This window comes from Bos indicus, chromosome 16 (genome assembly GCF_029378745.1).
Source record: "Bos indicus isolate NIAB-ARS_2022 breed Sahiwal x Tharparkar chromosome 16, NIAB-ARS_B.indTharparkar_mat_pri_1.0, whole genome shotgun sequence".
NCBI classification, from domain to species: domain Eukaryota; kingdom Metazoa; phylum Chordata; class Mammalia; order Artiodactyla; family Bovidae; genus Bos; species Bos indicus.
The window spans coordinates 65,045,764-65,072,054 of NC_091775.1; the positions used below are offsets into that span (position 1 = coordinate 65,045,764).

Genomic DNA, 26,291 nt, shown 5'->3' on the forward strand with positions numbered 1-26,291 from the left:
GTGTGCTATTACAGCTGTTTTGATAATAAATGCTTAAGTGCCAAAGAAGCAGCATACGTTGCAGTCAGACACAATTACTACCCACGTTTTCCTAGACTGAGAGAAATACAAAAAAGTCTGAGTGGCATGTTTGGTTTCTGTGGGGCTTCTGCGGGACTTGAGGTGAACTTGCTGAGTCTCCTTTCTTTAGCTCCTAAGGAGCATCCCTGCTGACAGGGCAAGGATTTAGGCTGGTGGAGTGAGGGGATGGTGAGGGGACAGGACAAAACCTTGAAAGTGAAGTGAAATCACTCAGTCATGTCCAACTCTTTGCGACCCCATGGACTGTAGCTTACCAGGCTCCTCAGTCCTTGGGATTTTCCAGGCAAGTGTACTGGAGTGGGTTGCCATTTCCTTCTCTAGAGGATCTTCCCCACCCAGGAATCGAACCTGGGTCACCTCCAGTGTAGGCAGATGCTTTACTGTCTGAGCCACCAGGGAAGTCAAAACCTTGAAAAGATGTCCCTAATTTGGAAAGAGTACCATAGAAATGAATAGTCAAATAAGGGTAGTGGGTAGGACCTGATTCCTGTGATACAGAATCAGTGAGACAAGGAGAAAGATTCTGCCACTCTTAATTTCTAGACCCTATATGTCTTCAGGTCTGTTCAGGGTCAGAGTCTGATTTGTTTCTGTATTTTCTGATACAGTAATAGCTTAATGCCAGATACTGGACCTATGCCTGTCCACGATAGAATGAGGAAAACCGTGATAACATGATATGTATGCGACAAAGGACATGTCCAAGATGTGTATGTGACAAAGCCCAATATATCTCAAATAAGTGTATATTTAATATCTTACTTGGAATTCTCCAGGCAAGAATGCTAGAGTGGGTTGCCATTTCCTTCTCCAGTGGATCTTCCCAACCCAGGGATTGAACCAAGGTCTCCTGCATTGCAGGCAGATTCTTTACTGGCTGAGCCACCAGGGACGCCCATATAAAACTTATGATTCCCTTTATTGAAATCTTGCTGGCTCACAAAGCCCAGTGTCCGAGCACCAGGGCAGTGCCCCTGTTAGATGTGAAGTGATACTTACTAAATGAATGGATGAAATGTATGTCTTTTCCTCTAAGTATCACGAAAACTCCATGAAGTCTTGGACAGCTATTGGTTTTTTAAAAAATTTTATTTATTTATGGCTGTGCAGGGTCTTCATTGTTGCATGTGGGCTTTCTCTAGTTGCAGTGAGCTGGGGCCACTCTTCATTTCTGTGCCTGGGCTTCTCATTGCAGTAGCTTCTCTTGCAGAACACAGGCTCTAGCTGTGTGGGCTCAGTAGTTGTGTTGCGTGGGCTTAGTTGCTCCACAACATGTGGGCTCTTCCAGGACCAGCGATGGAACCCATGTCCCCTGCATTGGCAGGCAGATTCTTAACTACTGGATCACCAGGGTAGTCCCATCTGTTGGTTTCTGGCTACCGCTAAATTCCTGAAAACAGGGTATGGCACATAGATGCTCCGTCTATATTTGTTGGATGAAAGGATTTGACAAATTATTCCCAATGGACCCAGGACATGTCCAGGACCCCCTCTTTATACTTGTATCACTGGCTTTTGTGTCAAGGCTCCCTGATGGAAACTAGACAATATAGTTACAAAATTTACAGCTGGCCCCAAATTTAGAAGAATAGCAAGTAGATTTCAAAAAAAAAAAAAAAATTCTATAACAGATTTAAAGCTGAACAAGGCTAAACATAAAAAAGGAAGTATAATAAAAAAACATTTTTAGAGTTTCCTCTTGTTTTAAAATGTATTATAGGTGTGTGTGCCCAGTCACATCTGACTTTTTGTGGCTCCGTGGACTATAGCCCGTTAAGCTCCTCTGTCCGTGGAATTCTCCAGGCAAGAATACTGGAGTGGGTTGCTATTTCCTCTACTCCAGGGAATCACTGAACCCATGTCTCCTGTGTTTCCTGCATTGGCAGGCGAATTCTGTACCACTGCACCACCTGGGAAACGTACCTAACCCTGGGCTTAAAGAGAAGCCCAACTGAGAGAGAGCAGGGTAGCTCACAATAGGTTTGCCACAGAGTTCCAGAGTGGAGAGATGCTGCCTAAAGGCCTCCTGTATTGGAATTATATGAAGGCATCTCCATCGAAGGCTGTGAATTTTAAAGGAAGAACATCATTTCTTTCATAACAGAGCTTTAAAGCAGAAGGGACAGAAAGAAAGGGAAATGGTTAAAAAAAGATAACGGGGTTTTCTATTTTTAAAATAATGCTCTAAAAATACATCACTTCCTAATGAAATTAACTTCTACCAGCAAAAAGTTTGTTTTGAATGAAAAAAGACTTCCCTGGTGGTCCGGGTGGCTAAGACTCCACGCTCCCAATGCAGCTGAGTCTTGGTCAGGGAGTAGATCCCACAAACTGCAACTAGAAGCTCGAATGCTGCAACAAAGATCGAAGGTCCTGCAAGACCCAGCGCAGACAAATAAATAAACAGAATAAACATAAAATAAATACAAAAAAGAAAACAGAGACCACACAAAAAGCAGGAAAAAAAAAAAGCAATGAGACGTTTGAAATTATTTTGAGATTGTTCACAAAGGTCATCCAGGGCAGGGAGGGTGCTGGCTCAGTGTGGGATCCAACTGGACAGCCTCACAAGGATCATTGGCTGGTGGATTTAGCTCTTGTTCGTGCCTAATGAGCTGCTCGGCAGAAATTTCACAGCACATGGCAGCTGTGTGGCACATCTGTTGGAGATCCAGAAAAATCCATTACACAAACATTCGTTGGGAAAGATTCGGCTTGGCATCAGTTCTGTGAAAAAGCCCTGGGAGTCTGAACTGAATGCAAACTTCATGGGCTGTGAGTTTAGTGAAATGTTAGGCTCATCTATGGAATTATAATATCTGGTCCTGCTGTAAGCTAAGCTGTTCAAACCACATTTGAAGAGCTGTAATAAATTCTGGTCATTTAAAGAAAGGTAGTGAAAATGAGTGGAGAAGGAAATGGCAACCCACTCCAGTGTTCTTGCCTGGAGAATCCCAGGGACGGGGGAGCCTGATGGGCTGCTGTCTATGGGGTCGCACAGAGTTGGACATGACTGAAGCGACTTAGCAGCAGCAGCAGCAGCAGTGAAAATGAGAGTTTGTTCCTAGGAAGGGAGTCAAGATGAACCTAGAAATCGTGACTTGGGAAATGGTTGAAAGTTCTGGAGGTGACAGATCTTCAGCTTAACCTGAAGAAGAGAAGGCTAAAGATGAAGATGGTCCTATCTTCAGATACTCAAGGGCTTGGCTAATGCAGCGCCTTATAAATGTAAATGTGAGAAATGTCTGATGAGTCAATAAATAGAGAAGAGAGTAGGTGTGTCTGTGTATGTGTTGTTGTTTTCCACAGAAGAACAGAATGCATGATAAAATTATAGGGACAGAGGCACATTTAAAATTGCAGGGACATCCTGGTGGCTCAGTGGATAAGAATCTGCTGCCAATGCAGGGGACATGAGTTCCATCCCTGGTCTGGGAAGATCCCACATGCCTCGGAGCAACTAAGCCCGTGTGCCACAGCCTCTGAGCCTGTGCTCTGCAACAAGAGAAGCACCAGAATGAGAAGCCCATGCTCACTGCAAGTAGAGAAAGCCTGGGCACAGCGATGCAGACCCAGTGCAGCCAAAAATAAATAAAATATCAGATGAGTGAGAAAAGGAGGGGAAACAATTAAAAAAATGATAGTTTAAAAAATAAAATTGCATAAAAATAATGTGTAACAACCAGAGCTGTCTCAGGAGGGATGGGACATCTTGCCAGATTAGGAAGAACTGGAGAAGAGGCTGAATAACTTTCCATGAGGGAGTCACAGAAAGAATACCTACACACAGGAGCAGACCAGAGCCTTGAGACGAAAGAGTAACATGGAAAGGCTAGAGCTTTGTGATTGGACACACCTGGGAGCATTTACACCCTTGCCACTTGGCTGTGTCAGCTGAGGTGAGACACCCACCCCCTCTATGCATTCATTTCTTCATCTGTTGAATGAAAATTATTAAACCCATGTTAAAGTGTTATTGCAAGAATTCACTGAGCTGCTGAATAGGTTCTTGACTGGTCTCTGGATAGGTTCTTGACTTTGCTCAGATTAGGGGCAGCCACAGGAGTAAGAGAATGAGTTTTAGGAGTTACTGCAAAGAAGTCCCTCACGAAGGTCAGCGGCTGTACTCAGCCACCTTGGCCACCTTTGTTCCGTCAGAGCTGCCAAGGCCTGCACGGGCAGCTGCTCTGTATCTGTTGGTACATTTGCTGACTTTTAAAATGAGTCCCCAGGGTAAGTCACGGCCCTGGGCATTGCCAGAGACAAGTTCTCACTAGGGTCGCATGGCCAACAGAGACAGTGTCTCTGGGGGAAAGAAAGTGGGTTTTGGCAACAGACAGAGGTTCAAATCCCAGCTTTCCACTGGGTCAAGTTACTTAACTTTTGTAAGCTGCATTTTTCTCATCTGAGGCAATACCTCTCTCCTGTGAGTGAGGGGTGAAATAGCATAGACGAAGGACTTGATCTTCTTTTGTCTGTGGAATCCTTTCGACAATCCAGGGAGGTAGAAAATGCAGTCTACGTTTATAAAAGAAAAAAGAATCAGAGAGTTGAAGTGATTGCCTGAGGAACTAGCAGAACTGGTACTTGATACCATTCTTTTTACCCCAAGGCTCATCATCTTTTCCAAACCGTGGCTGAAATATTTGCTGGGGGTCTGCTGTGTGCCAGGTACAACACTAAGGATTTCCCCTGTTAACTCATGGGCTGTTTCGGTCCCGCATGGACATGTTAGTCACCCCATGAGTCTCTTTGGAACATGCATAATGTAAACTTTCCTGGAAACCTGGGGAAAGTCCTTCTTAATGGGACTGTGGTTCTTTTTGACTCCTGGCTTTGGGAGAGACCCTTATGGCACAGTGAGAGGGGAGGAAATACCTGTCCAGATAGTCATATTAGCTCCTCAAGCACAGGGAACCCTCCTACATTGTTGGTGGGAATATAAATTGGTGCAGCCTCTTTGGGAAACAGAATGGAGGTTCCTCAAAAAACTGAAGTAGCTACGTGATCCAACAATCCTGTTCCTGGGCATATACCGAGACAAAACTGTAATTTAAAAAGATAGATGCACCCCTGTGTTCATGGCAGGACTATTCACAGTAGTCAAGACATGGAAACCACCTAAATGTGGGTCGAGAGATGAATGGATAAAGAAGACGTGATCCACACACACACAATGGAACACTACTCAGCCACAAAAAGAATGAAATGATGCCATTTGCAGCAACACAGATGGTCCTAGGATTATCGTGCTGAGTGAAGTCAGTCAGAAAGAGAAAGACAAATACTATATGATATCACTTATGTGTGGAATCTAAAATGTGGCACAAATGAGCTTATCCATGAAACAGAAACAGACTCACAGGCGTAGAGAACAGATTTGTGGTTGCCAAGGGGGCTGGGTTGGGGAGGGAAGTATAGGGAGTTTGGGATTAGCAGATGCAAACTATTACATATACGGTGGATAAACAAGGTCCTACTCATAGCACAAGGAACTTATTCAATATCCTGTAATAAACCATAATAAGGGATATGAAGAAGAATGTATATATGTATGTATAACTGAATCACTTTGCTGAACACCAGGAATTAATATAACACTGCAAATTGCTGTGTTTCAATAAAGTAAATTAAAAAAAAATTAGCTCCTTGACCATCACTGGAAGGACAGATGCTATAGGTCTTGAATAGATAACACCTTCAGCTGTTTCACAGTCGTGCCAGAGTGCACATTCTGGCGGTCCTCAGGTCTTCTCCAGCCCATAGACTTGTACTGTGGGGTTTCACAGAATTTTAAAGATGAATTCCTTGCATATATTTAAATCAGGACTTTTCACATAAAAATACATAATGTTAGAGCTTTGGTTTGTCTTGAGGGGTCTGGCAGTCTTGCAACCCTGACTGCACATCGTTTTGTGTTCTCCAAGGCAACACTCCTCCAGCAACGCTTCCTTTAGGTAAACCGAGAACTCCCTCCATCGTCGTGCGGCCAATTTCACCCCATTACCTTTTGCTACCGAGCAGTTTAAACTAGTATGTAGTACCCTGGGCATCATTTTTATTAATAATAATAATAAAACACCTAGGAGAATTGCCCCAACTTGTTTTCTGCTGACGATGTAGTCTTTTTTCCCCCCTAATCCCTAGTCTGTGATTGCAATGGGAAGTCCAGGCAATGCATCTTTGATCAGGAACTTCACAGACTGACAGGAAATGGATTCCGCTGCCTCCACTGCAGTGACAACACTGGTGGCATTCACTGTGAGAGGTGCAAGGAAGGATTTTACCGACACAGGGAGAGAGACCGCTGTTTGCCCTGCAACTGCAACTCCAAAGGTAGTCTGATAAAAGGGGGGGAATTGGGGGGAGAGAGGGGGAGGGGAGGGAATGGGGGGAGGGAGGGAGGGGGAGGGGAGAGAATAGGGAAAGGGAGGGAGGGGGAGGGGAGACAATGGGGAGGGAGGGAAGCAGGGGAAAAGAGAGAGAGAGCAGACCAAGAGGCAGATGTTCAGTTTTCTTGAATAGACACTTCCCAGTTGGTCCGGTGGTTAAGACTCCACAGTACTCCCAATGCATGGGCACAGGTTCGATCCCTGGACTAGGAACTAAGGTACCCCATGGCACAGCCAAAAGTAAACAAACAGAACAGAAAAATATATTGCAAAACTAATAATTTCCTTTCAACATATGAACATATAATTCTAAAAATAAAGTTTATTTAAAAATTTCTAGAACAACTGGGAATCTACTAGACACTGGTTTTTTTTTTTTAGCAATTTCAATCTGAAAGGAAATATGTTTTCTCTTAAGGCTAGGTTGTAGGAACTAGCTGTGGTCTTCAGGGCCCATTAGTTGGAATTCCAGCCCCAAGAGAGGCACCCGATGACTTTTCCCAGCAGATGAGTCTTTGACCTGGAGAAGGAAATGGCTACCCACAAAGAAGCTTGTATTCTTCCAGTGATAGTTCTTCACTTCCACAACTATCCCTTTGACCAGCCTCTCAAAAATAAGATATTAGAAAGATTTGTTTCTGGTGCTATGCTGGGTGCTGGCAAGATAAAGTGAGACTGATAAAAGAGACAGACACAGAATAGGTAGATTAGAATCCTTCACAGGGTGGTGAGCAAGAGAAAATAGAACAATAAATAAGAAGACCTAGTAGGGTGGCTGGTTCACAGGAGAGCCTGTTTTTGTTGTTCTTGTTCTAAATGTATCACCCACTGCTGTATTCTCAGAACTATAGGCAGTTTATGTGTACACAGATGCACATGTCCTGCTGAGGTCATCATGAAAAGTGAAAGTGTTAGTTGCTCAGTCCTGTCTGACCCTTTGTGACCCCATGGACTGTGGCCCGCCAGGCTCCTCTGTCCATGGGGATTCTCCAGGCAAGAATACTGGAATGGGTAGCCATTCCCTTCTCCAGGGACTCTTCCTAACCCAGGGATTGAACCAGGGTCTCCCTTTCTGAGGCAGATTCTTTACCATCATAGTCATGAGCAGACAGTAAAGACAAGTTAATAAAGATAAAGAGGAAGAGAGAGATAAATATTTGGGACTTAAAAAATTAAAAACAATTATTTTGGCCACACCATGAGGTACACGGAATCTTATTTCCCCAACCAGGGATTGAACCAGTGTCCTCTGTAGTGGAAGTGGGGAGTCCTAACCACTGACCACTCGGGAAGTCCCTGAAGTTGGGACTTTGTAAAGCTACCTTATTTGTCTATTGTCTTCCTTGGCATATCTATTTCTCTTTGCCAAAAAGTGTTTAATACTATAATGTGATCAATGTTAATTTACCAAAAAGGTATAGCCTTATGACTCAGTATAACTCTGTGGAGCCGATTCTTAGCAGCAGCTGAAAGAATCTAAAAATGGGCAGGCTTTGGCCCAGCCATGACTTGCAAGTAGCGTGTGTTGGGGAGCCTTCGAAAACGGGGGTGACCCCATGGTGATACAGACCCATACATCAGCAGTCATTCTCAGATTCACCAGACTTGCTGCTACCATATGGTTTGAGTCAGATTTGCTCAGTCTTGTGGCTTTGACTCAGCATCCAGAATCTTTGGGGTTTAGTAATTCTTCCTCTGAACCAAAGAAAAATTAAAAGAAAAATGATTTCACTTTAATGGGCATTTAACCTCTCTGACAAGCCCGTATCCCCTTAGGTGATGTGGCTTTGTTGTGAGTCACTAGAGTTGGGTCATCCCAGGAAAATAATCAGCGTGAATGTGATGCGAAATGCAATTGGCTCAGCTGGAAAGCCTGGCCTGAAGACAAGGCTATTAGTCTGGGAGTAGACAAGGAGCCTGCGTGGTGAAGCTAGATGGTGAAGAGGCTTTACCATGCCGTCTCTTTGCGTGGTGAAGCTAGATGGTGAAGAGGCTTTACCATGCCGTCTCTTCTTCTCCACTCTCGTTTGTTGCCACCCAGCAACAGTGAGCCTGGTTCTTTCCTTTCTTTGGGGGAATAGACATCTTGGACTCCGGGTGAACAACCCAGTAGGAAGCAGTGGAGCCCAGTGATGATTTATGTCTTGTATGATATTAATAGTTAACATGAATTACACGCTTACTCTGTGCCAGGCACTTTTCTAAACACTTTCATCCACTAATTAATTTAATCTTCACAAATAACCCTATGAAGACAGTGCTATTATTTTCATTTTACAATGAGGTAGCAGAGGCTTAGAGAGGGAGGTGATGGGACTTGTCGAGGGCTGAGTGGCATGGTGGTGGCCGGGGCTGTCCCCACTGTGTGCCATCTCCAGCTACCTGTTGACTGCACAGGTCACAAAATCAGTAGCAAGAATTTAATTCTCTGTGTGATTTCTCAGTTTCCCCATCAGCCAGAGGGTATTTTTCACTTTCAAAATATAACTTCCCAAGGGAATTTGTTGTATATTCAGTTACATCAGTTTCTTCTAAATATACCAACTAGACTTATTTTTAGGTGATGATTTTAGGGGCTCAGCAACAGGGCTGAATTATCCTCAGTTCTCGTAACCCTGATAGCTTTCTGTGGATACTTTGAAACTCACTGCGTGTTTGTGTTTTCCTCCCCTGATACCTAAATTCTTGAGATCTGTACAGACATTAATGATATTGGGTTTGTTCTCTTAATTTTATTTTTTTTAAATATGTACAAGCCATGCAGTGAATTACTCAGACTATAACATTTGAGTTATTGTTTTGAAACATGTCTTAGATAATAATTTAATTATTATTAAATACAGTGATTGGATAACAATAATATAGTGCTATTTAAAAATGCAAGTGTCTATATTTTTTAAGCATTCTCAAAAGGAAGCAAGCTCTCTCAGTCATTTTAGAATATGTTCCTGAGTCCTCTAATGCATATAGACAGTACTACCTAAGTCCTGAAGTGCTTTTTGGGGACACATTTGAAACAAGAAGCTCTTCTTCATCTATCCTTTAGGCCCATTTGTTCACAATTCCTAAGAGTAGCTCGTGATATAGGAATTGGGACAGGTGTTTTTATTTTAATGAGATACTTTGAAAACCCAGTGCTATTATTTTGGAAGTTTGGGAACATGAAATAAATCAATCCTGTTGATAGTAAGAGCCTGTACGTGTTTCCATGTCAACTTTGCAAGGCTTGAAGGAGACCTAGAAGATTCAGGCATAAACTGCTTTTGTGAGCACTTACTATGTGTGAGACATTGAGTTAGGTGCTTCATTTACTTTAGTTTGGGAGACATTGAGTTAGGTGCTTCATTTACTTTAGTTTGGGAGACATTGAGTTAGGTGCTTCATTTACTTTAGTTTGGGCGACATTGAGTTAGGTGCTTCATTTATTTTAGTTTGGGAGACATTGAGTTAGGTGCTTCACTTACTTTAGTTTGGGAGACATTGAGTTAGGTGCTTCATTTATTTTAGTTTGGGAAACATTGAGTTAGGTGCTTCATTTACTTTAGTTTGGGCTTCCCAGGTAGCTCAGTGGTAAAGGATTCACCTGCCAGTGCAGGAGACTCAAGTTCGATCCCTGACTTGGGAAGATCCCCTGGAGAAGGAAATGGCAATCCTCTCCAGTATTCTTACCTGGGAAATCCTATGGACAAGGGAGCCTGGCAGGCTACAGACCATGGACTAGTAAGAGTTGCTTCTGAAAAACTATTGTAGGGAGAGTTTTCTTAAATTGGACTTCCCTGGTAGCTCAGACGGTAAAGTGTGTGTCTACAATGCGGGAGACCTGGGGGAGAGTTTTCTTAAATTAAAAACATAATTTCCAGTAATTTGAATGGAGGAAAAAAAAACATGTTTCTGGGTCCCAGATGTACTCATTTATGTTTAAATAATTAAATTGTATAAATTTAAACAGGAATTTACCTTCTTAGCTCCGTCTGCTGTGTGTCTCTAAACGCCAACCCCAGTGGCCTCTTCTCACTCTCATCTTAAGTGCTCTCTTGTCTTAGATATTGGAAACTATTCCATCTTCTTCCTCCCTTAACCCTCCTTGGAATTCTCCTCCCTTGGCTTCCACTATTCGGAGACTTCTTCCCATTCCTATCACCCTTTCCCTTTGCTTAATCAGTGATATTCAATTTCCACCCAAGGTGCCTTCCCCTCTTCTCTCTATCTGCTCCCGGTGTGAGCTGTCTGATCCTCTGAGTGCTCCCAATTATCCACAAATGGATTTGATATCTTATCAGCTCTTAATTCACCAATAAATATGGTGAACTAATATATATATATATAATGCCCAATTCAGTGTCTCACACAGAGCATAAAAGGTAGTTTCTGTTCTTATCACTGAGGGTCCTTTCAAGCCTTGCAAGGTTGACACGGAGACTCTTACAGACTCTAACTGTGAATGTAACTAGTTTATTTCATGTTCCACCTGCGGCTATAGACACAGAGCCAAACACCTTTATTGATTTGATTTGTATCTATAAGTGAATTAAAAGTTCACAGTCAAGTAAGAGATTAGGAGAAAGAAGGAACAACTGGTTAGTGTTCTGTTGGCTTTATAGATTATGAATAGCCTGTTATCACAGTTCAGATATAGTATTATTTATAATACTGCCAGCCTTAGGGAAATTATCAAGTGGGTGAACCACATTCTACCTCATCTTTTGGCTTCCTCCTCCTTTCACAATAACCATATCCTCCTTCCTGAGGGCTAATTAATGCAACAGACATCTAGGACTCTGCTTCGGGCACTGGGAATTCAGCAGGGAACACAAGCTGAGGGAGTTATCAGTAAGCAGGGCTAAGGACTGAGGGAGCAGTGGGCTGAATGTTATAGACATAAGAGTTAGAGAAGGTTTCTCTAGAGAAGTTAATCAAGACGTAAGTGCTGAGAATGGGCCAACTAGGGTGCGTTCTCAGGATAGAACATTCCAGGCTGAAGAAGCAGCAGGTGCAAATGCCCCGAGGAGGGAAACAATCAGCATATTCCAGGAACAGGGAGGGGAGCTAGGATGCTGGACCTCAGTGAAGGAGCAGAAGATGAGGCAAGAGAGGCCAAGGCTTGTAGGTCATGGTACAGAGTTTGCACTTTATTCCGCTAATAGCAGGGACCTATCAGAAGACCTAGACCCATCAGAAGACCTTAACAGACCAGTCAGATGATTCAAACTCCGTTGGAAAGGAGCACTTTGGCTTCTATAGAGAGAATGGAGTCAGGATGGAGGTAGGGGCCAGGTGAGAGAAGGAGGAAGCTTGAACTGGGGGTGGTTGAAGGGGAGGTGCTAAAGGTGGCTGGATTCCAGGATGGCACACTTTGTTATCCTGAGCATCTCTCACCTTTCAGCAACAGTCTGTGAGGTCATTTTATAGAGCATATCTATAAACAATTAATCATAGGAAAGTACTCTAGAGCCCCAAACCAGGTAAGATGCACAGAGTCTTCACTCCTCACAAGAGGTGATGCTCCAAAGGTGAGAATTTCTACTGCTCCAGGTAGGTAGAGATATTTTTGGTTAAGAGGCTTTTTTCTACTCTTGCAATCATACCATGTGAGCACTGACCCTTGAAAGATGTTGTTTGCCTGCCAGAGATAAGGGAGAAGGTGGCTCACTTTTGCATCCTGTCTTTGTGGAGGCTCATGTGCTCTTTCACAAATGTTCCTTCTTAAGATCTCAAGGATTTGACAAATGACTTAATGTTGAAACCAAAGCAGATATATAAATAATAATGCTTTCCGGAGTCATTTCTATTTCTTTCCCCAAAGAAGCCATCCTTGGCTGTCAGAATTTTCCCTCGTGGTGGATGCGTATCCCAATGATGTGAAAGAATCGCCCAAGGAGCAGGTCATGGTGATTCAGTTCAGTTCAGTTGTTCAGTCGTGTCCAACTCTTTGTGACCCCATGGACTGCAGTGTGCCAGACCTCCCTGTCCATCACCAACTCCCGGAGTCCACCCAAACTCATGTCCATCGAGTCGGTGATGCCATCCAACCATCTCATCCTCTGCTGTCCCCTTCTCCTCCTGCCCTCAATCTTTCCCAGCATCAGGGTCTTTTCAAATGAGTCAGCTCTTCGCATCGGGTGGCCAAAGTATTGGAGTTTCAGCTTCAGCATCAGTGCTTCCAATGAACACTCATTACTTAGTATTTATTGAGCTCCCATACGGTGACGGTTGCCCTCTAATGTCATATGAATGAAATAGTTCCTTTTCTTCTTTCCTTTCCCCTCCTTTGTGGTTATAGGTTCTCTTAGCCCTCGATGTGACAACACTGGGCGGTGCAGCTGTAAGCCAGGTGTGACAGGGGACAGGTGTGACCGCTGTTTGCCAGGCTTCCACACCCTCACCGATGCTGGGTGCACCCAAGACCGGAAGCTCCTGTAAGTGCCTGTGCCACCACCGCTGGTTCCACTGTGACTAGTGGCGATCGTGTCAACGTTAGGGACCACTTACAACTACTGAGTAACTGTTACTAAGTAACTGAGTTATGGAAACACTATTTTAAGAAAAATGTTTATTTTTTGGCTGCACCGAGTCTCAGTTGTGGCATATGAGACTTTACTTTCTTGACCAGGGATCAAACCCAGACCTCCTGCATTGGGAGCTTAGAGTCTTAGCCACTGGGCCACCAGGGAAGTCTTTTGGGGACTATGTGTGCATTATCTCATTTAACCCTCACAATAACCCTAAAAACTTTGGATTAGTGTTATACTGTGTTAAAGATAAGAAACTTAAACCCTGAGAGGATAAATAAGGTGCCCGGTGTTGCGGGTGGACTTCATACTCAGGTTCAGAATGTTGTCTGTGGAGGCCATGCTCATCACCCTGACAACTACCCCTCCTATAGACAAACTAGGGCGGAAGTTAAGAGTCCTTTATGTTTTAACCTGGAACTTGTTTCAGATAAGTGAATTTAGAGTAGAAGAACTTCCTGCATAATTTGAATCTCCTTTAGCTTGAAGCATTCTCTAGTCCTCCTCAACTTACTTTTCTGGAAAAAGGTGAAGCGTACCTTATAAGTCACATGGCCAGCCCGCAGCGGTGCAGAGCCAACAAGGTGCTGGGCTGGCTTTGGGGAGGAGCAGCTTGGCAGTGAAGCCACGGGCTAGAAGACTGCCCACAGAGAAACCGCTTCCTCATCACCCATGATTCCAGCCCCTTGTCCATGCGAGACCCACCTGCCAGCCTTGCCTGTGCCATCCTTCTTACCACCATCCCCGGTTCTCTTCCCCTCCCAGCCTTCCCTGACCCCTTCTAGGCCCTGTCTCCCTTGGTAATCCTTGTAAACTATGAAGTAGATGACATCATGGCTCTGCTCCAAACCTCCATTAGCTCCTTTCCCACCTAGAATGAGATCGAAACTTCCGATCTAGGCAGCTAGGGCCTCCAAGACCCTCCTGCCCTCTCCATTTGCCACCTGAGGCTTCTGCTCCATTTCTCACCCCCTCCCAGGCTTCCTTTCCTTCTTCAAAGGAGCCAAGTGATGTGACCTTGGCCTTGGCCTGGAGTCCTCTTCCCTCCCACAGAGCCACACAGAGCTTCATAAGTTCCATCCCCACCTTGTCCGTCCCCTCTCAGGGGCCTTCCGGACCAGTCCCCACCGCTCCGCGCTGACTCTGTTGTTTTACAGTCTCTTACTTTATGTATGTATCTGTCTGTCTCTCCCCCTAGAATGGAAGTCTGGTCTTGGCTTGGTCGTGTTCACTGCTGCGGGGAGAGGCCCGTGAGCATGTTCCAGCTCGGCTACAGCTGCAGTTGCACTTTCTTGCCATTGCTGTTCATGTATCTGCCCTGCCTTGCGACTCCTAGAGAGCAGGACTGTTTCGTATTTTTTACTATCCCCAGTGCTTAGCAACCAGTAGATGCTAAATATGTGTTTCTCAGAGGGGCCGGGATAGGGAAGAGACCATGGCAACTGAAAGGTGGAGATTGGAAAAGAAATCTTCAGGAAGCCCAATAGGACTTGGCACTGATTAGATGAGAAATGTGAAGGAGGAGGAGTCAGAGGCAGGTTTGGGCAGGCTCTGATGGGGTCATGGGGCAGTCAGGAGGAGCAGGTCAGTAGGGAAGAGAACAAACTTGGTGTTAGATGCATGAGATAAATACATATGCTTATGGGGCAAGCTCGGTCATAGAGACCAGGACTTTGGTTAGTCAGAGACCAGTCATCAGTTAAAGTGCTAGTCTGCACAAGACAAGGAGATTGTGCCAAAATTAAATAATGAAAATACTGATTTTTTTAATCAAGGAAAGTCTTGCAACCAGAAAAAAATATCAGTGAAACTGATAGCAATTTCACTCCTAGATATACATTCGAGAGATATGAAAACATATGTATCTGCACAAAAACTCATATGCAGATTTTCACATTAATGTACACAAATTATCTACTATGAATAATTAGCATTATTCATAATAGTTAAAAAGTAGAAACCTAAATGTGCATTCTGATGAGTGGATGAACAAAATGTAGTATATTCACGTGATGGGATTTTATTCAGCCATGCAAAGAATGAACTACTGATACATGATACAGCATGGATGGATCCTGAAGACATACTAAGTGAAAGAATCAAAACACAGAAGGCCACACGTTGTACAATTCCATTTATAGGAAGCATTCAGAACAGGCCAATCTCCAGAGCCAAAAAGTTGGTTGGTGGTTGCCGAGGATTTGGGGGAAGGCAATGAGGGTGATCCCTAAAGGACAGCAGGCTTTCTCTGCAGAGTGATACAAATGTTCCAGAGTTGGTTGCGGTGCTGTTTGCACAACTCTGAGGATCAATTAAAACCCAATGAGTCGTATACTTTAAATAATGAATTGCAGGGTATGAATTATTTGTGAAATAGAAGTGCTACCAGAAGGAAGAACTAAATGAACAAGAAGCAAATAGGTGGAATCAACCGTGATGAAAGCAGACACCCCTGGATTAAACAATAGAGAAACAAATGATAAAAAAATTTTAAGTCAACTGACGCAAACAGTCAACCAAACTAAACCGTTTCATGATGAGTTTGGTTTGCATTCTGAGGCGAACCCCTCCTCTCTCTAGGAGTGGATGAGTTTGGTTTACATTCTGAGGCGAACCCCTCCTCTCTCTAGCAGTGGGTAGTAACAGTTCTTGGACTGGCTGCCAGCCACGGACCACACTTTGAGTAGCGCTAGTAACATGGACAGATGAATTCTTAAAGGGTCTGAGAGAGATTAGCATGGACAAGAATAGCTAAGAGAGGCCTCACTGAAGATGAAAGATTGACTCAAGTTGGTGACATTTGTTTATGAGCGCCTGATCTTCATGTGTGTAGTTCAGAGCATTTGGAAACGAAGCTCTAATTTTCTTTTTCTTCTTTCCAGAGACTCCAAGTGTGACTGTGATCCAGCCGGCATCGTGGGGCCCTGTGACACGGGCCGCTGTGTCTGCAAGCCAGCTGTCACGGGAGAGCGCTGTGATAGGTCTGTGTGAACTGTGGCCCTCTGGACACAGCAGGAGGTCCCCTGACAACCAGCATGAGTGCGGTTCATGGAAAAGGGACACTTAACCAATGTTGATGACCTTCTTCCTGCTCCCTGGCCTTAAAAACTAGACCTTATTATTATTAGTTTTTTTTATTTATCTTTTTGGCCACACTGCACGGCATGTGTGATTTTAGTTCCTTCACCAGGGATGGAACTCGAGCCTCCTGTGTTGGAAGTACAGAGTCTTAACCACTGGGAACTCCTGCAAAAACTAGGCTTTAAAAAAAAAATACAAGCAAAGGATTTCCCTGGTAGTCCAGTGGCTAAGACTCCATGCTCCCAATTCAAAGGGCCCAGGTTCGGTCCCTGGTCAGGAAACTAGATCCTACATGTCACATAGCTAAAAGTTTACATTGCCAAAATGAAGATGAATATCCCACATGCCACAGCTAAGACTCGGTGCAGTCAACTAAATAAATAAATAATTTTTTAAAAATACAAGCAAGGCCCCAAATCTCACTAGACTCCACGCTTTTGCTCTGGGTGCCTTCTCTGTGTATGCTGTGACAGGGCCCTGGGGAGTCCCTGGCCAGCTGGCTCTCAGTCCCAGGTGCTCTGTACAAGGTATGCAGGGATGAAGCCTCATGACTCAACTCAGTCCCAGGGAAGGCCTGGCCTAAGTAAACATGTTGGGAAAATCTTAGTCAGTGGAAATACTGCAGCATATGGCCATAAATAACCATTGTGTGCAGACGAGGACCTGCCCAGCGATGGGATGGTGATTATGTGCACACACACAAACTAGGGGAGGATGTCAGAGCCACGTTGGGGCAGGTGGTACAGTGAGGCCGATCCGCCCCCAGTTGCTGCTGCAGGAAATTCCTTAAATACAAACTGAGCCTGGACTTAAAACTCTTCGCTCCCCTGAGACTATTGTAAGCGGAGGGCTGTGAGGTGGGCCCCAGAGGTAAAACCTTCCCCCATATTTCCTTCAAAGAAAGAAAGCAGTTCTTTGGCATGCAGCCAATCACTTATACCTGGGCAGAGGCAATGCCAGGTACATTCCTGGCTTGTGTTTTCAGCCAGTTCTTTGCTACTGGAGTGGGGGTGGTGAAACATAGCTTAAGTGATACAAGAGGAGTCCTTTTCTGAAAACCTTCTAAATTTCAAAATAGAACAGAGAAATAGAAAATCTAATAAAACAAATGTTGTCAGCCGCACTAATTATATGAAATTCAGTTCAGTTCAGCCACTCAGCAGTGTGCTACTCTTTGCGACCCCATGGACTGCAGCGTGCCCGGCCTCCCTGTCCATCACCAACTCCTGGAGTTTACTCAAACTCATGTCCATTGAGTCGGTGATGCCATCCAACCACCTTATCCTCTGCTGTCCCCTTCTCCTCCTGCTTTCAATCTTTCCCAACATCAGGGTCTTTTCCAATGAGTCAGTTCTTCACATCCAGTTCCAGTTCAGTCGCTCGGTTGTGCCCAACTCTTTGTGACCCCATGAACTGCAGCATGCCAGGCCTCCCTGTCCATCATCAACTCCCAGAATCTACCCAAACCCATGTCCATTGAGTCAGTGATGCCATCCAACCATCTCATCCTCTGTCATCCCCTTTTCCTCCTGCCCTCAATCTTTCCCAGCATTAGGGTCTTTTCAAATGAGTCAGCTCTTTGCATCAGGTGGCCAAAGTATTGGACTTTCAGCTTCAACATCAGTCCTTCCAATGAACACCCAGGACTTATCTCCTTTAGGATGAACTGGTTGGATCTCCTTGAGTCCAAGGGACTCTCAAGAGTCTTCTCCAACACCATAGTTCAAAAGCATCAATTCTTCTGTGTTCAGCTTTCTTTATAGTCCAACTCTCACATCCATACATGACTGACTACTGGAAAAACCATAGCCTTGACTAGACGGACCTTTGTTGACAAGGTAATGTCTCTGCTTTTCAATATGCTGTCTAGGTTGGTCATAACTTTCCTTCCAAGGAACAAGCATCTTTTAATTTCATGGCTGCAATCACCATCTGCAGTGATTGAAGCCCCCAAAAATAAAGTCAGCCACTGTTTCCACTATTTCCCCATCCATTTCCCATGAAGTGATGGGACCAGATGCCATGATCTTAGTTTTCTGAATGTTGAGCTTTAAGTCAACTTTTTCACTCTCCTCTTTAGAGGCTCTTTAGTTCTTTGCTTTCTGCCATAAGGGTGGTGTCATCTGCATATCTGAGGTTATTGATATTTCTCCCTGCAATCTTGATTCCAGCTTGTGCTTCTTCCAGCCCAGCATTTCTCATGATGTACTCTGCATGTAAGTTAAATAAGCAGGGTGACAATATGCAGCCTTGACGTACTCCTTGGAACCAGTCTGTTGTTCCATGTCCAGTTCTAACTGTTGCTTCCTGACCTGCATACAGATTTCTCAAGAGGCAGGTCAGGTGGTCTGGTATTCCCATCTCTTTAAGAATTTTCCAGAGTTTGTTGTGATCCACACAGTCAAAGGCTTTGGCATAGTCAATAAAGCAGAAGTAGATGTTTTTCTGCAACTCTCTTGCTTTTTTTATGAAATTGGCCTTTGCTAAAAATGTACCAGCCCCACAATATCCTCCCTCCTTCCTAGAAGTGACCTCCATTCTTCATAATTTATCTCCCAAGGATATCCTTAAGCACACCCCTCCCTTCCCTTTCTGCCTTCATCATTCTTTCTTCACCCTTTCTCTGACTCACTTCTTCCTTCACTTATCCCTCCCCCCTTCCTTCTTTCCTTGTTTTTTAATCTCTTTTAATCTGCAGTTTTCCTCCACAGAAACTATAATGAGTATTTAAACCCTTGATCTATAGAGGAAAAAAAAGATATTTATTTACTGCTGTTTTATGTAGCATCTACAGTTCACAGCTAGCCTGCCTTTCTGATTTTGCACAATGGAAGTGAAGTGAAAATGAAAGTTGCTCAGTCATGTCCAACTCTTTGTGACCCCATGGACTATACAGTGCATGGAATTCTCCAGGCCAGAATACTAGTTTGGGTAGCCTTTCTCTTCTCCAGGGGATTTTCCCAATCCAGGGGCATTTGCCTGTCTTTTGATGGCCCCCACTTCCCACCCTATTATCCCCTTTAAACACTTGCTCTAGGACTGGGCCAACTCTACACAGCCCTACCTGACCCCTCCCCATCTTGCCCACTGAATTCCTTACCAAGGATGGGAAAAATCACCGTTTCCAGACCATCACGCCCAATTTGTTGCTGCTCTACTAGAGCAAGAGAAAGTGAATATTCTTCTTGCTTTCTTAATGGGGGCCTGTGATTGTCCATCCGGAGGTTTGGGAGTGAGAGTGGTATGTGCAACTGAGTATTTCTCACCTTTGGGAATTAATGGGCTGGGTGGGAGAGAAAGTAGAAATGATCAGTCACCGTATTCTCTGTGGGGATGAGAAATAGCCTATAATATTGTCCCAATTTCCAAAATGCCCCTGCAGGTGCCGACCAGGTTACTATCACCTGGATGGGAGAAACCCTGAGGGCTGCACCCAGTGTTTTTGCTATGGGCATTCAGCCAGCTGCCAAAGCTCCGGAGACTACAGTGTCCATAAAATCACATCTACCTTCCATCAAGGTAAAGCATTCTGTTTTCTAGGTGTTTTGCTTTTATTTACTGCTGTACAGGGCTTTGTGCTTGTAGACTTCTGTCCGCAGGATGGGGTCCTTGAGTCACCTTTAACAGGATGACTCTCTTCTAGCTTTAAATGTACGTTATTTTGTCAGGCAATAAGAAAGAGCCTCGTGTCTTGGAAAAGTTATACTCAGACCAGCTTATGAATGACTTATAAAAATAACTAAAAAGAGAACAGATTTTCAACTCCCTGCATTTCCTATTAATGTACTTTAAAACCACAAAAGAATCATTGGATTGAGGGGCTTAACACAAGTCTTGGAATGGAATTCACATTCACTAATATTATTTCTTTCATGTATGCCAAACGAGTTAATTTATGTGAAATTAGTTACCAAGCTACAAAGCACTCTAAAAATATGGGAGATTAATATGATCTCAACTCTGAGTTTCTCTCTGGACATACTGGACCCTCTAACCTCACTAAGGCCAGACCGTGTTTATGTAAATGAAATAAAAATGCAAATTACAGGCAGATGAAAACATGTTCTCTTATTCCAAGAGTCAGATTCAAAGACAAGAAGTTAAAGCAGGTGTAAACAGGAGTAGGTGAAGGTGAAAGCCAAGTAGAGAGGTGCATAGGGAATTCTGAGGATGGTGCACGAATGTGGAAATATAAAGAAAACCCACTTGTTACTCACTCATTGCTAGTGAGTAGCAATCAAGTCTTGCCTTGTTTAACTCAACAGATGATAAGGTTTGTTCTAATGAAGAGTGGTTTTACTTATGTTCCAGATGTTGATGGCTGGAAGGCTGTCCAGAGAAATGGATTTCCTGCAAAGCTCCAGTGGTCACAGCGCCATCAAGATGTGTTTAGCTCCGCACGACGATCAGACCCTGTCTATTTTGTGGCTCCTGGTACGTGTGGTGTTTTTCCTGTAGATGTCAATTTAGAAGACTAGGAAGTCAGGATAGAAGAATGGGGTTAGAAAACATGAAAATCTTATCACTTAGTGTCCAGGGCAGTAGCATCTCCAGAAGACAATTGGGGCTTCTGTCCTATTGACAAAGTCACGGCCCAAGAGGGTAGAACTGGGTGTCCAGGTGGTCAGATCCCAGTGCAGGTTCCTGCTTCAGTCAAATGGCAAATTTCTAAGTTTCCCACCAAGACAAGAAATAAGGATTCGGGTCAAATCTGTGGGTCTATCAGGAAGCAGATGGAAAGGTGAAGACAAAGCATTTCTCAAAGCTTTAAACCAATTGTAAATTTTAAAAATATAAAAATCAGAAAAGTTGGATGGAAAAGCTCTGGTTAAAACTTTTTTTAGATTTCTTTTTTTTTTCATGTGGCTCATTTTAAAGTCTTTATTGAATTTAGTACAATATTCCTTCTGTGTTATGTTTTAGCTTTCAACGGCACCCCACTCCAGTACTCTTGCCTGGAAAATCCCATGGGCAGAGGAGCCTGGTAGGCTGCAGTCCATGGGGTTGCTAAGAGTCGGACACGGCTGAGCGACTTCACTTTCAATTTTCACTTTCATGCCTTGGAGAAGGAAATGGCATCCCACTCCAGTGTTCTTGCCTGGAGAATCCCAGGGACAGTGGAGCCTGGTGGGCTGCCTGCCGTCTATGGGGTCACACAGAGTCGGACACGACTAAAGTGACTTAGCAGCAGCAGACCATGAGATTATGTGGGATCTTAGTTCCTTGATCAGGGATTGAACCCACACCCCGTGTATTGGAAGGCAAAGTCTTAGCCACTGGACCACCAAGGAAGTCCTTCTGGCTAGAATTTCTAGTTCATATTCTTAGCTGATATGTGATTCCTGGGCAAGGTGGCCTCTTAACTTTTCCAAACTTTAATTCCCTCAGCTATTAAGTGGGAAGAATAATGACTAACTCCAAGAATTATTGCCACCAAATGTGATGATGTTTGTGCAAGTATTCTATAAACTAGAAAGCACTATGTACCAGATGGTACTATTGCTGATAGACCTGGGAATCTCTACATATTGGTCTGTCATAAGGGCCAACAAAGGTCCATCTAGTCAAAGCTATGGTTTTTCCAGTAGTCATGTATGGATGTGAGAGTTGAACTCTAAAGAAAGCTGAGTGCCGAAGAACTGATGCTTTAGAACTGTGGTGTTGGAGAGGACTCTTGAGAGTCCCTTGGACTGCAAGGAGATCCAACCAGTCCACCCTAAAGGAAATCAGTCCTGAATATTCATTGGAAGGACTCATGCTGAAGCTGAAACTCCAATACTTTGGCCACCTGATGGGAAGAGCTGACTCATTTGAAAAGACCCTGATGCTAGAGAAGACTTAAGGTGGGAGGAGAAGGGGATGACAGAGGATGAGATGGTTGGATGGCATCATTGACTCAATGGACATGAGTTTGAGCAAGCTCCAGGAGTTGGTGATGGACAGGGAAGCCTGATGTGCTGCAGTCCATGTGGTTGCAAAGAGTCAGACATGACTGAGCGACTGAACTGAAGTGATAAGGGCCATGCTGTGAATCATGTAATAGATGGAATTGTCTTATAATGAGGCCCTTTTAGCATTTCATTAACTAACCCTTCTTCATAGTCAATAGCAGTATGGCCATGTCCAGTGCCATGAACTGGCTCTTCTCAAAGAGTAGTTTGTGGGGAGTGATGGGTGAATAATACAGAACTCCAAGAGAAATTGCCAACATCCATGCAAACCTGCTCACTCCTTTTCTTCTCTAGTCCCCCAGCTGATCCTAGTCTTTTTGATCTGTTTCACAGCCAAATTTCTTGGGAATCAACAGGTGAGCTATGGGCAGAGCCTGTCTTTTGACTACCGTGTGGACAGGGGAGGCAGACACCCATCTGCCCATGACGTGATTCTGGAAGGTGCTGGTCTACAGATCACAGCTCCCTTGATGCCGCGTGACAAGACACTGCCTTGTGGGATCACCAAGACTTACACATTCAGGTAAAGAGAGAGACTGCAAGTAAGTCAAATAGAGCAAACGGTGTTTGAAGTCTGATTCCTTTGTTTATTCATTCAGTGATCATTCATTTATTCAACAAGCGTTTCTGAGCACCTTTATGGACCAAATATGGTGTTATGTGCTGAGACAGGTCATGACTGCTGCCCACAAGTCCCTGACAGGCTAATGGGGGAGAAAAATAAACTGATCATTGCAGTGCAGCTTGTAAGAGACAAAGTGGACATCAATGTTTTGAATACATGCAGGAGGCATCAGTAACTCGCATTGGAGTGATGATCTAGGAAAGCTTACTGAGAAGATGTGACAATGAAGAGTAGCTTTCTAAGGAAAGAAAAGGAGTGAAGGTTACCATGGCAGAAAAAGTATGTTTGAGGAAGTTTTGTACATTTAGGAAATTCTAAGTGATTAGGCATGAGTGGAACATGGAACAGGGGAGAGGAATACAGTGAGAAGTGAGGTCAGAGAAGAGGCGGAGGTGAGGTCATGGATGGTCCTGTGTGTGTCTAAGGAAGTTACATGTTATCCTGTGAAATGGGAGATTTTTTGAAGTATGATTGACCTACAACACTATGTTAGTTCCAGGTCCATAACATAGTGATTCAATGTTTCTATACATTACAAAATGATCACGACAATTCTAGTTACCACCTGGCCCTATACAGTGCTAGTAGATTCTTGACTGTGTTTCCCAGGCTGTACATTTCATCCTTGTGGTTCATTTATTTTATAACTGGAAGTTTTTACCTTTTAATCTCTCTCACCGTTCACTCACCCCCCACACCCTCCCTTCTTATGACTCTGTTTTTGTTTCATTATGTTTGTCTTTTAGATTTTACATGTAAATGAAATCATATGACATTTGTCTTTCTCTGTCTAAATTCTTTCACTTAGCATAACACCCTCTAGGTCCATCCATGTGGCTGCAAATGGCAAGAATTCATTCTTTTTATGGCTGAGTAATATTCCATCACACACACACACACACACACACTCCACATCTTCTGTATCTGCTATTGATGGACATTTTCCATATCTTGGCTATTGTGAATAATGTTGTAGTGAACATATAGGTGTATTTCTCTTTGAATTGGTGTTCTTGTTTCTTTCAGAAGAATACCCAGAAGTGGACTTGCTGGATCGTATAGTAGTTCTATTTTTAATCTTTTTGAGGAACCTCCACACTGGTTTCCATAGCACCTGAACCAATTTACATTCCCACCAACAGTGCACAAACATTCCCTTTTCTCCACATCCTTGCCAACACTTGTTATTTGTTGTCTTTTTGATAATAGCCATTCTGACAGGTGTGGGATGATATCTCATCGTGGTTTTGGTTTGCATTTCTTTGATGATTAGTGATGTTGAGCATCTTTTCATGTGCCTGTTGCCCATCTGTATTCCTTCTTTGGAAAACTGTTTATTTAGGTCCTCTGCCCATATTTTAATTGGGCTGTTTATTTTTTTGATGTTGAGTTGTGTAACTTATTTGTATATTTTGGATAATAATCCCTTATCAAGTACATCACTTGCAAATATTTCTCTCTAGTACGGGAATTTTGAATGGTGGGTACAGAGAGTTCAGGGGAGGGGATGTGCCTATCACATGCTTAATAGTGTATCAGAGGCTAAGAATTCAAGATGAAGAAACATGGTCTTTGTCTTCTAAGAGCTCTTGTCTTGTAGAGCATGTTATTATTTGTGCAAACATAATACAGTATAAAGTCACTTCAGTGGTGGTGCATGCTCATGGGGACTTGGGAGGAAAGGAAGGAGTGGCTTAGTTCTGTCTGAAGAAGTCAGGAAAAACTTCACTAGGAGAACTGTGTGGACTGAGAACAGAAATAAGCACCAGGCTTTGCCAGGGACAAATCAGGACAGCCTGCACATGTGAGTATATGTGGGAATGCACAGGTATAGTATAGGGCATTGGTGAGCAGTAGTTACGGCTGGAACACAGCTAGTACAGGGCAGATGGGCAGATAAAGTTAAAAGGGCTGGGAAAAGACCCAGCATGGTGGTTCTTGGACGTCATGTCCAGGTGCTGAGATCTGGCCCATGCCTGCAAGATGATGGAAATCTATTGAGAGATTAGAAGTAGAGGAGCGACGTGATCAGATGTGGAGGCTGGGTGCAAATCCTGTGTGGAGGACAGTTTGGGTAGAGTCTTTAACTGAACCATCGGATCACATTCACAGTGGTTCAGATGAAGGTTGTTGGGGGCCTACCCCAGGGTAGAACTAAAGGCAATAATGTATAGAAGACCCACAACACACACTGTGTTCTTCAGTAACCAACTGCAGCTTATTCTGATGCACACACTTAGCTCTCCATGCTGGAACACCCATTCCCACAGTCTCAGCTTGGTGAACTACTCTTTGAGATTCAGCTTACAGGTTTTCCCTTTGTATTTGCCTTCTCAGAACCCCAGGTAAAGTTACAGTCCATCGTGAATTTCTGCGGCGTGCTGTTCACGCATCTGTTATAGCACTCTCTGCATTGTATCATAATTACACGTTTACCCACCACCTTGGGTAGACATTGATCACCTCACTCTACTTGTCTTTGTATTCTCTGTCCTAATACAGCTTCTAGCTCAAAACAAGTGCACAGTAAATACTTATTTCATGAATCAGTGGATGAGGCAAAAGGGTTAGGGTTGTTCCTGGAAGAGCTATTCCAGTAAAAACCAAAAAACATTAAAATAAAAAAATGGTACAGGGGCTGGTGATGTGATACACTGAGGCAACACGATGCCAAAACTAAGAAGTATTAGATGTGGACAGTGTGAAAGGTGGACACTGGCTTGTGAGAAGAGGAGGTGAAACATGCTCAGATAACAAATCATTTAAACAACAAAACCAAACATGAATGACAGCTCTTAAAAATCAGAGCTTCTGGAATCAGAGATGTTTCTGCTCTTAGGTTTCGTGTGACCAAGAATAGAAAGTGGTCTCTGAGGACTTGGACCCACACTGGATGCCGTAACCCCTGGAGTTCAGCTTCCTACACTCCATCACATCCTGTGGGGCTTGCATTGCCCACGGAGTGGGAAAGCTCCAGGCTTGTGCCTACAGGGTGTGAAGGGGCCTAGTTGTTCCTGCACTCTCGGGCATAATTGAATCAGGTATACACATTATAAGATTTGATAAGAGTTGGATTTTTCACCTTTTGGTTTTAAATCATGCAGATTAAATGAACATCCAAGCAGTAATTGGAGACCCAAGCTGAGTTACTTTGAGTATCGGAGGTTACTGCGGAACCTCACAGCCCTGAGGATCCGAGCTACCTACGGAGAATACAGTAAGTGACTAAAAGAAAGGAATTCCTCCCTTGTTAGGCTTTCGTTTAACTTACTTCAGCTCTCTAACTTGGTGACAGTCTCCAAACAAGTAGACAAACTATGAATGGTTTTGATGTAGAATCTCTGATTGGGTCTACATTTTTACATTCTACAAGACGTTGTTAACACATTACTGACCAGAGATGTATTAATACATCTTTTGTTACCCAAACGTTATTGACCAGAGTATTTCAATATAACAAATCACCAACCACAACCATTAGTTTCTGCAAAAATCCCCCGGTCAATAAAGAGTTAAGAAGGAGTAGTTCGTGGAAAGAGGTCACATCAATGAAGAATAAATGATGCTGCCTTGCTAAAGAGTCTCTGAATTTAGATTGAAGCCGATTACTTGAAGAAGGTAACCTATAGCAAAAGGGCACTTTCCCTTAGCT

The 26,291-nt window shown here is 43.6% G+C and overlaps 1 protein-coding gene across 1 annotated transcript in view; it reads left to right on the forward strand.

The window, feature by feature from the left end:
• The window catches only part of LAMC2 (laminin subunit gamma 2), a 67,760-nt gene that overhangs the window by 16,301 nt on the left and 25,168 nt on the right, over window positions 1-26,291 (forward strand). Inside the window, exons 2-8 of the mRNA XM_019976491.2 lie at window positions 6,229-6,417; window positions 12,754-12,889; window positions 15,865-15,963; window positions 19,446-19,582; window positions 20,375-20,497; window positions 22,348-22,537; window positions 25,744-25,856. Of these exons, the coding sequence (XP_019832050.2) occupies window positions 6,229-6,417; window positions 12,754-12,889; window positions 15,865-15,963; window positions 19,446-19,582; window positions 20,375-20,497; window positions 22,348-22,537; window positions 25,744-25,856 (987 nt within the window). The remainder of the gene's footprint in view (window positions 1-6,228; window positions 6,418-12,753; window positions 12,890-15,864; window positions 15,964-19,445; window positions 19,583-20,374; window positions 20,498-22,347; window positions 22,538-25,743; window positions 25,857-26,291) is intronic.